The sequence below is a fragment of the Sparus aurata genome, chromosome 15, assembly GCF_900880675.1.
Source record: "Sparus aurata chromosome 15, fSpaAur1.1, whole genome shotgun sequence".
Taxonomy (NCBI): domain Eukaryota; kingdom Metazoa; phylum Chordata; class Actinopteri; order Spariformes; family Sparidae; genus Sparus; species Sparus aurata.
In genome coordinates, this window is record NC_044201.1 from 21,189,811 (window position 1) to 21,204,196 (window position 14,386).

Consider the following 14,386-nt stretch of genomic DNA (forward strand, 5'->3'; position numbering starts at 1 on the left):
ATGCACAGAAGCATCTGTGGTCTTCTGGGCAAAGCTGTTCATTTTCTGGAGATAAACACCTCAGCTCCTCAGAAAGGAACTGAGCAGCTGGAGAATTTATGCCAACGCTACTTGAAAGGTCTCCTTTCCACTCTGTCTCTCTCACCCTCTCTCTTTCCCTCACACACACACATTCACACACGCACACCAAAAAAACTAACTCTCTACAGTACAAACCTCCTCTCATATACCTCTGCCCTTGATGATACCAACATTATATTTATTTTTTTATCTATGTTTAGACTAATGTCATGCGCTTTTGACAGTGTTTAAATTGAACTGAAACTGATTTAAGTTTAAGAAGTAATTTGAAAACGAAAAAAAGGCAATATTTGGATGTTTTAACTGGCAGGTTTTAATTAATTTAAATGCCAATTTTTCATCTAAACTGCTGCTGTGAGAGAAATGTCAGAAAAGTCTACAGTGCCAGCATCAAGCATTCAAATACCTGGTTCAACTGCACATAAAAACGGTTTATTTTTCATCTCAGCCTGATGGGATTCAAGCAGGAGACAGTGTTTGACACCCTCTTTCTTCACTGACCAACAACGACCAGAAGTTGCTCTAGTCTTCAGGAAACTGACCTCTCATCAGGCGTGTCCACGTGGAAGGTCCTCTCGATAACAGTGGTCCACTGTAAGCAGCGTATGATGAAGGTGTTGGGCTTCGGCCTCTCCGTCTTCATCAGTTGACATTCTGAAACCAGCCAGAGATTAAGGATAATTACAACACTGAGGCAGAGAGAGAAAATGGAAATCAAGAAGAGCTATAAGTTTCCAACTGTACCTAGAAAAGGATTCAGTTAGCTGTACTGATAACCTTAACCCTAACCCCAACCCCAACCAACAACACATATTTTCAATCAGAATTTCACCCAAAGGCTGCATGGATATCAACAACATCACAGCTGTGTTGGTATGTGCTCAGTGACCTTTTCTGTATCAGAACCGTTTGCAGGTTAATAAGAAAAGCAAAACAATTATCCTGCATTGTGTGACCAGAACTTTGTTTTTTTATGTTGCTATGGTATCAAAAGAGTTATTGAGATTGTTTTTTATTCTAGCAAAGTATCAAAGTTCCAAAATTCTGGTGTGCAAAAAACTTTGTCTGTTTGTGGTATGTCGATGTCTTTTTTGTGTGTTAGAGGTTTTATTGGGATTCTTTTTTAATCTTCTTTTGTGAAGATATTTTACAATTTCTTGTATATTATCATAGCTTTTACTACAATCAGTACGCATTTTAATGTAAGGCTCAATTAATTAACTTGTAATGGTATAGTTTATAAATAAATCTCCCTTGTCGCTTGCTAGAGTAATAATTAACTGATTAACTAATTAATTGAGCAAACACAGGTAACTGATAACACCTTCGCTTTTTGCTACTATGAACATTTTTTGTTTGATGTCACAAGAAAGGTGTTTGTTGAACTGTTTTTTGTTGTTTTGTGAATCTCAAGTTGGGGAGGAATATGCAAAAATAAAACGTGTTGATTATCCAACAATATTTCAAGTTTAATGTCAGGGCATGTTATTTTGTGAAATTGTTCAAGTAAAAAACACTTGATTCATTCTTTAAGGGTAAGTCATAACTGATAATAATAATATAAATTGTACAGTAACAAACCATTACTGGTAATTGAGCAGACAGATAACCAGTACTTGAAACCAATGTACGTTTACAGTAGAATGAAAGTGTCAGAATTTAGGAATAAACAGCAATGGAATGTACCTACAATTTACTCAAGTACAGTACCAAATTACAATTTTGGGGTTTCCATTCTCTGCCACATTATACTTACACTCCACTATATTCATTTCATAACTTCAAGTTACTCCGCAGATCCTGAGAATCCTAAATATCGACCCCAAAAATCTGCCAGGTCAATAATTGGTCTATCCTCACCAATCACCAAGGAATGTAGACCTACAACTTCAAATTAAACAGACCAAATTTGAATATCAAGTTGAGATTAACTGCACAATTAAGTACAGATGCAGCTTTGTTTTTAATTTTTTTAGTTTAAACATAGGCAATAACTTCAGCCGCTCATGATTCAAATAAAGGCTCTCTCCTGTTCCAAGGGATATTATGTGTTCCAGCACATACGCATCTGGCGAGTATCCGAAGAGACACATTTGTGTGAAAATGGGCAATACAGTAGGCCATTATTACACAAACGCATAATACAGTACACAAACGCAGAAACGTACGCACACATAGCCAGATGGGGCTGTGAGATCTCTGTGGGAAGAAATGCATCTTGATTGTCCCTCAGCAGTCTCTGTGCTCATCCGGGATGAGAGCTGATGTAAAAGAGCAGAATGATCCATCCTCTGACCTCTCGTCTCCCCCACTTCGTCTTTGTTCTACATACATCACCCTCCATCCTCCTCTCCTGTTTTCTCCTCCCCTCTGCTCTCCTTTTGTCTCCTGTCATTCTCTCCTCTCTCCTCCCGTCCTCAGCTATCCCTTCTTCCAATTACTTTCTGTTTAAGTGTGGCACAGCACAGCACGTCATGGCTCAGCCTAAATATAGACAGGAAGGTTAATGACAACACACCTCAGGTCGTACACGCGGCAGAGATTCAATGTAGATTCAAACAAGCACAGACATACACACACAAAGAAGTTACTACCTGACTCATGAGCGTGGCCTGCTGTGCCGCCAGAAAACAAGGTCATGCTATGGGACGATGCCAAAAAACACTCATGAGCAAACACTCACTCACACACACACACAGGAAAAGTGATATTGAAGTTTGAACGTTAGCTGAAATTGGGTTGTTTGCCACAGCAGGCAATTGTGAAATCTGTGTACTGGTTTAGTGTGTGTGTGAGTGCATGCATCAGTGTGTGTGTGTGTGTGTGTGTGTGTGTGTGTGTGAACGACAGGCTTGTATGTATGAGTCCCTCTGCAGGGAACAGGCCTGTACCATCTCTGTTCCATCTGACCACTTCTGTTGTTCACACACACATAGACACACACGGGCACGCACAGATAAACAAACACACATACACACACGTACACACGAACACACACACACACACACACACACACCACCTGGCCTCCCAGCTTTGGGCAACAGATGTGGCAGTGCCAGCGCGGTGCCAAGCAGCCGGGGCCGGATGTATGGCCTGGCTTGTCCTCCTCGCAAACTCTTTTCCTCTCCCCCTTTTTCCTCGTTCTCCAATCCAGTCTTCGTCTCCTCCTCCCTGTCTGTTCAGCGCTGATGATCCTCCTCTCTTCCTCTCCTCCCTTTTTCTCCGCCATATTTCATCTGCATCTCCAATCCCACCATCCTCATCCATGCTCTCCACCCTAATCATCCTTCCATCTCCGTCCTCACTCCTCTTCCCCTCTCCTCCCCGCGTCTCCAATTTTCACTTCTGCCCCTTCAATCGACTCCCATCGCTCATTCGCCATACTTGTCCTCCCTTCTGGACTCCTGTCTTTCGTTCTCCTCCTCCGTCCTTTGATGTGCCATTCTTTATCGTTTTCTCTGATGTTTCAGCTCGTATTCTACCATTCGTCATCATTTTCTTCTGTTTTCGCCCCCATCTCACACCCATTTTCCTGTACTCTCCACGGACTCTGCTATCATCCCCACCATCACCAATCCTCACTGAATTGTTCTGCAGAAATTTTAGATATTGCTTTTCTAAATCCATTTAATTGATGACCCTCAAACCATCCAAATCTAAGGCTATGGATAAAATCCCTTACAATGTTTGATTACCATAATCATGTAGAAAACGTATTTTTCCTGATGTTATTTCAGTGTATACACATCTCATTCATCAAAAATACATATTTGTTGGTGAGCTAGCTCATTACTAGTAACAGTTTTACTAATGTTAGGTTACCTGTTAGGAAACAGAATAAAGAAGACAGCTTGATTTTAACCCAGAACTAGCAGTTAGTGAGATGTCACTTTTGGGAAAATATGGTTTAACAAAGAAGCTGTGCAGCTAGACTGGTTTTATCTTTAAACATTATGATTACAGCTAAAAATGACAACAGAAATGTAAGAACGTGCTGACTTCACATTCCAACTTGCAAATCAACTGCAAGATGTTTACCCGGAAGTGTCTATTGTCAGTGTGACGTCACTGCAAGTAAATACAGTGGTATCTGCATCAGGGCACGTGCCCTGCTTAATACCGATCAGATTACGTTTAGTAGAAAGCGATGCATGAAAGTGAAAGAGAGTAATAGGCTACACAACATGCATCCATTTATTTATTAAGAGACATATGCTGCATGATATACAGTACGTGTTTTATCTGGTTTATCCAGCACAATCGTGGATGCTGATCTATCAATAAGCTGGGTAGATTTTTGTTTTCCGGAAAAAGATAAATCATAATTACATAATCCTGTTTACTCATCCAAATTCAGGCAACTTATAAAAGGTCATCCTTTATCACATTTCAACTTGATTATTATAATTCCACTATTCTAATGCAAAAAAACATTTTACTGCCTATATAAGTGTCAAGACCACATTTATTGTCTTGTATTTGTAATATTTATAAGAAAAACTATTCTGTTCATGATTTAAATGTATTCCTGCCTTTCTCTGTTGGTCTTTTGGACAGATGTTATCATTTGCAATCTGGGTTTTGCAGTTGTTTTTTAGTTTGTTTGCTTTGTTTTGTCCTTTTGAGTCTCATTTGATTTTATCTGCTTTAAGAGTGAAAAGGGTTAGGGTAGGAAAAAAAAAAATCTGAGGTCAGCTACTTCAAGAACCGCCATTATTACTGACGTACGTAGTATGAATCAGCGTACTGTGTTTATTTCTTTAATGGAATAATCAGCTGTGTGACAGCTACAGTATAGCAGCATCCAGAGAGAACAAAAAACAAAACTTGGAATCTAAATAACAAAGACTTGAACGGTGATGTGCTGACCAGTCTAATTGTGTTTAATATTCTAAGCTAACACAATGATGTCAAATTAAAATGGTTTTGTGTCTTAAAACGTAAAAGTGATGAAAGACCAACGAGTGAGTGTTGTAAGTTAAGTAGTACGTCAGTTAAGCCTTTTGTCTTTTAGGGTGACTATCATCTCTCCTCGAAAGCTTTAGTGCCAATCTGCATTTATTGTATTAACAATGAAAGGTGACGGTGGTGGTAATGAGACTGAGAGACATTAAAATTAATCTTGTTAACTCATTAGCTGGTTAATTACACATGTCAAAGACTCTGTGGAGCTTGTTAACCAGGTGTAGACAGATGATATACTGATAAATGGTTAATTAGAGCATGTGGTGAATTCTGTAAAGCATACTGATGACTGACAACACGCCCTGAATGAACTGATGCAATGGCTGCTGTACCATTTCACTGTAGCTCTGTGTGATGAAACTACAAGAACATTTAAGCAATATCTAATGGCACTTTACATGACAGAGGTCCATTTGAGGAATACACGTCTTTCAACCCACAGACATGGGTTTAATTCCCTGCTTAAGTTTGCAAAAGCAAGCTCACCACCCACAGAGGTGAAGCTGAAACACATAATCACAGCAGGTGTCACAGTATGAACATTAACATTAACAGAGATTAATGCTGGCTAAACAGGTGGACCATATACGGAAAGCAAGCGGAAATGCAGGTATTTTGACACATTGCTCCTGGTTTTTCTGTTAGGATTAACAAGTTAAAAGTTTACTGTGTTTTTACAGCAAAGGCTACATTATACCAAGCCAGCAAAAAACAAAAAAAGCTCAAAATAAGTGTGTTAGGTATCTAAGCTACATCCTTAAGATGGGAATCAATAAGCATTGAATGGATAGACTTTATTCTTTACAATTCAACACTTCAATTCTGTGTCTATACACAAAGATTAGAGGTGTCATGACTCTCCAAATCCATGATTAAATGTGACTTCCAATTTTAAGGTTCTGATTCACTTTTTGATTTAAACAGTTTTTTTGAGCACATGACATTGTTAGATCACGGAGTTTTGATTTGTAAAGATCAACAGATCTCATCATTCACTTTTTCAAATTAAAGTCGCTATATGGTATCAAATGTGATATGAATGTGATATGTTTTTTGGAAAGGTGATATGATCAAATTAAATGAATTTATTACCGTTACCAAGTTGGTTATGTTTTCACCTGTGTCTGTTTGGAGGGTTCTTTGTTGGTTGGTTTGTCAGCAGGATTGCAAAAAACTATTGAACGGATTTCCACAAAACTTGAATGGAGAATAAACCCCTATTAACTTTTTGGTGAAGATCAGGCAAAGGGATCCTGGAATTTTCTCACTTTTATGAACCTTTGGTAGATTTTTGTTAATTTCTCAGGGAATAATGCATGGATCTTAATGGAAAAAAACAGGTGTATTTAGGTAGTGGGTATCTATGAGTGATGGACATCCTAAATCTGATGAGTTTAAATTATGGTTGAGTGGTATAAAATTCAGAGCAATACAGGGCTATTGAGTTTGATTCTGCATGGATTAGGCTTGGCTAAATAAAAGGATGCTGCCTTGGCAGAGGTATGCGCTCTACTGAAAGCCGCTCTAGTCTAAATGCAATACCAGTATTTAACAGTCACTTCTAGAGCACGGTGCCAAAAGCTTATCATGATATATGTATGCAAGATTACGTACTTGCTACAGAGAAGTTGTTTAGGGGGTAGGGCAAGTCGGCATCCTGAGGCTTCTCTTTGTAGCCGATGAAAGAGCCGTCTGTCTTCAGAAGAAAGTAACGCGGCCGCCAGTTCTTTATGTATTCACCTGAAGGAGAAAGATAGACACAAAGAGAAGAGACACTGAATTCATGAGGGCAACAGTGATGATGATGCTGAAGGACATCGCACAGAACAGCGCACTCAGAGATAATCATGATTATGATGATTATGATAATATATGGTCGTATTAATAGCAATAATGATGATGATTTTAAATACAGATTTTATTCCCTCGACAACTAAAATCCTGTCCGCTCAACTCTTATCTGTCCAGAGGATATCACACACACGTACACACTGATTCGCAGATACAAACTCCCACAGCGCTTGCCAGATTCAGATCGGATTATCATGTAAAAAAACGACAAAAACATGTTTACCAGCACAACAACCGAAATATCCATGCCAGAAACATCATCTGGCTGATACATGGGCAGGTGTCGAGGTGATGACCCTGCCACCAAACACACACCAAAGCACACTGCGCACACACAAACACATGTATGTAGTCATAATTTAGGCACATGAAACCACTGGTCGGCGGCAAAGGGTGAAGAAGAGAAGAGAAGAGGGATGAAATAAGATGAGACGAGATGAGATGACATGAGATGAGATAAGATTACATACAGGGAATAACCCTTCTTAGACCACAGCAACAAATAACAACATCTGCTGAGCAGCTGGTGGCCGAGTATTACCCAACTGGCTGGCACAGTCTGGCACTAAGGTGGCACCACAGCTTTATCAGATGACCCGCTGCAGGATTACATGAGTGTCAAACATTTCCACACCACAGAGGCGGATAACACTTACTGGAAACAGCATGGATACACACATGGATTAAAGTACACACATGTGTGGATTCACACGTAGTCGGACGAGTACAATGAGTACAAACTGAGGGAGGAAACCACACGCACATGGTACACGGCTGAAGTAATACTGAGACACGCTGCTCTGGTGAAAGAAACTGACAATCTCAACACTTTCCAAAGCCGGGAGCTGTGTAAACATTTCACTTTCTCATTTCAAACAACAGAAATAAAAACCACAGAAGGACACAAATGTTCCGTACTTCTCAGCCCCTTTTAATTAACCAGCCGTTGCTTGACATGCACACACACAAACACATTTACACACCTTGCAAAGACATACTAATAGACAAAGGTGCATATGTGTCTGCATGCATAAACACACTCCTTACCGATATATACACACACACACACACACACACACACACAAAGCTCGGTAACAGCTCTGATCACCTTTCTTAGGCTAATTCGCTGGGAGAAGAGAATAGGCAGTGTGTGTATGTGTATGTGTTCTATTTGTGACATCCATTTAAAGCGGAAATGACAGCAGGCCGCGCTCGTTAACACGTCGCAGAAAAACACCTGCTCCGCCGAAGGGACCATGCGACTGCCGGGCCTGCCGGTACCTCTGGGTGGTGCTGGTGGTGGAGGTGTGTGTATGTGAGTGTGTGGTGGTGGGGGGGGCTGATTTGAACCAGCACACAGGGACAGAGAGAGACACAGATAACAAAATGCTGTTGGGTGCCAGTGCGTCATCAGGATTACCAAATCACACCTCTCTCTCTCCTCTCCTCTCCTCTCCTCTCCTCTCCTCTCCTCTCTCGGACTCTATTTTTCTCCTTTTCACAAATACACCCACTCTCCCCTCCTCTCCCATTTCCTTCCCCTGTTCTTTCAGAAACAAAGCATCTTCTTTGGATCACTCGCTACTGTGAGAGGGTTTGAATGGGAGGGGTGGGAGGAGAGATGGAGGGAGGCATAAGGAAAAAATTAATTAAGAAAGCAAAGCAAAAAATGGAATGGAGGGGAAGGGGGTTGTAAGTGAGTGGAAAGAGAATACCGTATATATAAGGCTAGGGATTAGACTAGCATGTAATCAGTTCAGCAATTTGATGTGCATTGTGGGGTTCTGCTTCCCTGGAGTGAGAATGAATGCAAGCGCGCCTACTTTCATTAGTACTTTGTAAAATAATGTGAGTGAATTTAACAGATCTCTGTTATCTAATGTACATGTGATCTTTTGTTTAGAAAACCTATAGATGCAGGTTTTTCAAATCTTAATTACAATGTGATGGATACAACACTAAAATCTATTTTAAAAAAATAATGCAAAAGAAAAAAAAAAGTTTGCTTTTGTAGAGAATGTGTCAGAAATATGGGTGGGTTTTTAAAAAAAAAAAAGGATTTTGTATGACAAAGCTGAATGAACAAGATATTCATTCAGGTTCTGCACCGCTAGCAAAGCATGGACAAGCTTGCAAAAGGACTGCCAGTTAAATAAAAAGCGGACAATGAAACTACACCAAAACGTGACAGCTATCAAAACAAAGACAAGATAATATGACAAGGCTTAACTCACCTGCTTCAACAGTAGGTGATTAAGAGAGATCAAAGCGTGCTGTGTGTCTCAGAATATTAGCTTCTTAGAGTGTGAAACCCAAAGAGTTAAGACACCAATTAGAGACAGAACTCTAAATTTAAAGTTGCAAAGTTTAGTGCAAAGTTTAGTATGAAAGAGATTGGTTCCTTATTTAGTTATTTAAGTAAGATGTCACACTTAAGTTGCAGCTTTGTATTAATTACAGACAATGTTAATGCAAACTGCAGCAACTGCAATTTTTGGGAAACACTTATTTCAATGATCTGATATTGATTCATAAAATCCCAACTTTGATCCTTCAACATATGTGGATGCATATCGGGGTGCAAAATTAAAACCCGCCAAGTGCCAAAAAATGGGTAGATTGGGAAAGTCAATCTCTAAAGGCTTTCTGCCTTGAAACTATGCTGAGAGTTTCTACAGTGTGTCAGTGTCATTCAAAGGCACGCTGCTTCTGTCGTCTGCTGTCTCTCTGAGTCTGAGGTTCACAGACACTGCACAGGGACAGTGCACTCGTATGCACTTCCGAAACTCAAAGGTGCTTTAAAGGCAAAGAGTCTTTCTTATTTTCTATTGCTGAAATACAGAGGCCTACATCTGTCGTTATGTTCTTGTTCTTTCACTGCAGCATTTTTAATAATTAGATGCTTGAATCAGAACAACATCCCATTCATTTCGACGCAGGGTGATTTTAAGCACAAATCTACATAATTCATTTCCTAATGTAAACACTAATATTTTAATAACGCACCAAATTTTACTGTTCCTAGTACAATTTACAGTTCTCTTTCTCTGTCTTCTCTTTCTCCGTCTTTCTTAGCCAGGAACAACTGGTACACTAACTGAAATATACCTAACTTAATCAGAAACTTAATCAAATTTGGACCTTGTGAACCAGAATGTAATCCATTTGGGAAATCAGTGGTGATACCCAGCTTTAGTCAAAATAAAGGTTGCGATTAAGTCTTTAGTATGTGTTATTGTACAGGTGTTAAGCTCCTGTGGGTTCAGATAAGAAAAAATATTACCTAAAATAAACGTGATGAAGGAAACAAACTGATGATCTGATGAAGAGAAACTGCTTGACTTCAAAGTAGATAGGAGAAAAGAGATGTATTGACTGACAAAATGGATGAGGATAAACAGAAAGTTAAACTGATAAAACTATTATAAACTGGCAGTGATGACTGGCTTGCTGGTCCAAGTCCAGTCATTTCTCTGAGTCAGTTTCTAGATGAAGTGTCCAACCAATGGAAGCCTGTGGCTGGCCACTTCATCGCTCAGCTGTCCAGTACAACTGAAAACATTTAAGCAATCCTTCTGGCCGGGCATAGACAGCATGTATATGTGTGTGGTGTGTGTTTGTGTGCGAGTGTGTGTTTGTGTGTGTACACGTCCACTGGGGGGCGGGGGAGGGGGCAGCCAGGGGTGGCACAGACGGAGAGAGGAGATGGACAGTTGTCCACACATGGCGTTCCAAACAAACACAGGCATGCGCACGCTCATATACGCGCACACACAAACCGACACAATTCAGTTTCGACCGTTCCAATTCTCCGAATGATCCAATGGTGTTCTGTCAAGCTATCCCGTCTTGGCCCTGCCTGTAATGAGTCCAGCGAGCTCTCCCACTCTGGACAGCTTGTCTGGGGAGCCACATGTCTCTAGTTTGGACTGCTGGAGAAAACAGAACAGCCGGTCTCCTTCCCACACCATCTCTCTCGGACTCCTCACTTCAGTTTCATTTAGTTTTCTGCACAACTTTACTTTTCCCTTAAGGCCAATTAGTAAATACTACACTATACAGTGCTTATGACAACAGGAGTCTCTTGTTTCTTGTTAGAACGACAGGATATCAGAAATACAGGACAACGTGGGTGATCTGAAACATCTAAGGAACAGAGGATATTTAGGAGGAGAAGATAAACCATTTTGAAGTGTGTTTAAATGTTCAGCTAAATTTGTTCAAAACAGAGACAAAATGTAGACTTGAGAAGCTGGTCTAAAGTTTTCTCCTACAGACTGCTCTTCTAAAATTCTGCTGTAGGGACGTATATAATTAAGCTACCAACAACCATATCCACTGTACTTGGCCTAATTAAGCCTTAAACTAAAAAAGGAGTGATGGAAAGTGAAAAGGTTGCATCTTTCCCTGAGTCTCTCAACCCACTCAAGACCTGTCATTTTCAGCTTTTTTTGTGAGCCACAAACTACAAATTAAAAACTAAACTTTTTAAAAGTCATTTTGGAATTTCTAGGAGAAATAACTCTTGCTGGCACATCCTCCAGTTGCAGCTTGTGGATTTAGAAGTAAGAGGCAGGAGATGAATCAGCTGTGACTGTGTCCGTTCCAAGCTTTCTGATTGGACAATTACAACAACGCACTGACTAACTGTCACTCAATTAGCGGACTGATTAACTATTCATTTCAGGACAGAGGGGGAAAAGGGGAGAGAATGAGAGTGAGAGATGCAGACAGGAAAATAGGAGACAGGTACAAGTGGTAAGGCTGAACTTCAGCCAGCAAGACAGAAACTTTGCAGTCTCTCTCCGTCTCTCCATCTCGAGCTCCCTCCTTCAGGACACCAGCACACCTCTGCTCTTCTGCTTTGCCGGATTGCCACATTTCAGCAGAGACGCAGACAGACGAAAAGCAGGAAAAACCTTGATGACAATTAAATAAATAACTCCATAACTATGTGAGCTCACCAGCCATTTGTTAATCAACCCAAACAGGGATTTAATTTAATGCTTTGGCCGAGGCTGGAGCTGATATGCAGATGGCGCAGAGACGGGGCTGTGTGACTGGCACTCTGGGAGCTGGAGGGGTGGCGGGTGGTGGTGGTGGTGTATAGAGGTAGGGGAGGGGAGGCGAATGGAGAGGGTGGGGAGGAGGCTCTGCCACGTTCCAGCACATACACAGCAGCTCACCGGCAGGGAGAGGAATGTGTCTCGTCTGGCCGCATGACAACACACACACACACAAACTCTTACATGCATCCACACACACACACACACACACACACACACTCCGTGTTTAGAGCGAGTTTGGCTGACATGGGATAGAATAAATAACAAAATTACTGACCAAGTGACTGAGTAGCTGGATAGTTGGTCACCAGACTGACTAAATGAGAAAATAACAGACTTCCAACAGGTGGAGGGCAGGTTTTAAATTTGCTGTGTTCAAATGTTGAAACAATTCAAGTAACTGACTAGTCTATCAAAAGATGATAAATTATTCACTTTAGTCATTGAGAAAACAAAAAAAATGTGTTGCCTCTAAAATGCAAAATTGCTCTGCTTCTTTCCGTTTTATATATCACTGTAAACTGAATATATTTGGGTTTTGGGCTTTTGATCGGACCAACAGAAGACCAGACTAGACGCCATGGACCAAACCTTAGAGACTAAGGACAGATTATTTGACAATAAAAAAAATCATCTTCAGTTGCAGTCCCATCATAATTCAACTAGACATGCAACAACTAATTGATTGGAAGTCAACTATTGAATTAATCACCAGCTCTTTTGATAATCAAGTATTTTTTTCTCAAATGTGAATATTTTCTGGTTTCTTTTTTTCTATTCTATGACAATAGACTGACTATGTGACAGACTGAACAAATTAATTATTTGAGAAAATAATTAAACGGTTAAAGCTGCTGTAAGCATCATCATCCTCGTTTTAGTGAACTTTCTGTCTGTTCTTCAGTAAGCAATCCCCTCCTTCCCCTGTTCATCACCACACTTGCATAACTCTTCCTTTGTGAGGTAGCTTTTTCAAAGAGTTCTCTGTCCTGATTGGAGTAAGTGGGCAGGGACATTAGAATATTTCTCTTTTCACTGACTGAATGAGCAGGGGGACGAGAGACATGGGCTAATGACCAAACACCGACACTATAACAGTGATTAATGTTGGAACACAGAGCTATTTAACATTCATATTAATAAGAAAATAAAGTTAACACCAGTTTTAAATGACATTATAGCATTTAGTTGCAGCCCTAGCCCTAACAGCATTATATTTCAAAAGTATGTCATTTTTGTAATATTGCTGCACAGTCCAAAATGTTACATATCTCATATAGGTAAAGATAAATGCAAATCACTAATAAACACTGTAGCAGCATGGGATTTGCACAAATGAAACAGCAGCAGAATGCAGTTAAACTGGTGGGTGTGTTTGAGTTAGCCAGCGGCTTGAACTGATCTCCTATAGACTAAGGTCAATACACCTCCAGACACAACAGTGAGGGGAGGGTTTTCATATGTTTACGTATGTGGGCATTAGTGGCCGGTGCTTGAGTAAAAGCAGTGATGAACAGGGAGGAGAGAGAGGAAGAGAGATTAGCTAAACAGCAGCCAAGTAAGTAAGTGAGTGAAGGGTGGAGGTGCCTGTGTGAAGTACAGAGGGCACAGAGGTCAAGAAAGTGGAGAATTGTGTGGTAAGATGCTTGAGGAAGACATCTGTCTCTGAGTTTGTCCATGTTGCACAGCTGCACAGGACTATTGCAGTCACTCTTAGTGATCCAAACCAGCATTGAGGGAAAACAATGAATAAATAGTAATTAAATGGGTTTTTTTGCACATTCTGTACAGTCTATTCAACAGTGCATGTGTCAATTTATGTTGCTATGGCTGTGTGTGTGTGTGTGACCCCGACCCCAGTAGTTCTAACTCCAGCCTGCTCAGACATCTTAAGACGAATCCAGGCTCTTCAAAGCCAATCCACTTACAGTGCATTAGTCTCATTACCACATCGGGACTGGACTGGTGTTTGCGTGTGTGTGCATGTACGAGTGCTTTAAATAAAAGGACCATCACTGACGACACAAAAGTAGCACTGTGTTCTACCTGTAAGAGTTCAGGAGGCATTTTGTCACTTGTGTATTGATGACTTGTGTAAGACTCGAACGAGTGGGAAAAAAAGATTTGAAGAATCGAAAACTGAATTCAGTTTGAAGCTGGGGCTGCAGCTGGGTTAAAAGGTTTAGTACGGGAGTAATTGTACAAGGCTGTGGCTCAGTCTGTGGAATGAGGAAGGATGAGGAAAAAGAAGAGGGCTGAGCATGATAATTAACGAGAGAGTGAAAAAGACAGAAAGAGAGAGGCAGGCCTCAGTGTTAGCAGTTAAGGCTATGACACTGACAGAGTTGGGACAGGGCAGGGCAGCCACAGGGCGACCAGATTGAGTGGAAACCCATGGGAGTGTGGCCATCCCTTGGGGCCCA

General features: G+C 40.7%; 1 protein-coding gene across 6 annotated transcripts in view; it reads right to left on the bottom strand.

The window, feature by feature from the left end:
• Positions 1–14,386, bottom strand: part of akt3a (v-akt murine thymoma viral oncogene homolog 3a) — a 66,613-nt gene that overhangs the window by 23,354 nt on the left and 28,873 nt on the right. For all 6 annotated transcript variants that reach the window (XM_030440836.1, XM_030440838.1, XM_030440840.1 and 3 more), the window contains 2 exons: positions 6,661–6,786; positions 624–735 (listed from right to left, as the gene is read on the bottom strand). In XM_030440836.1, coding sequence (XP_030296696.1) covers positions 624–735; positions 6,661–6,786 — 238 coding nt within the window. The remainder of the gene's footprint in view (positions 1–623; positions 736–6,660; positions 6,787–14,386) is intronic.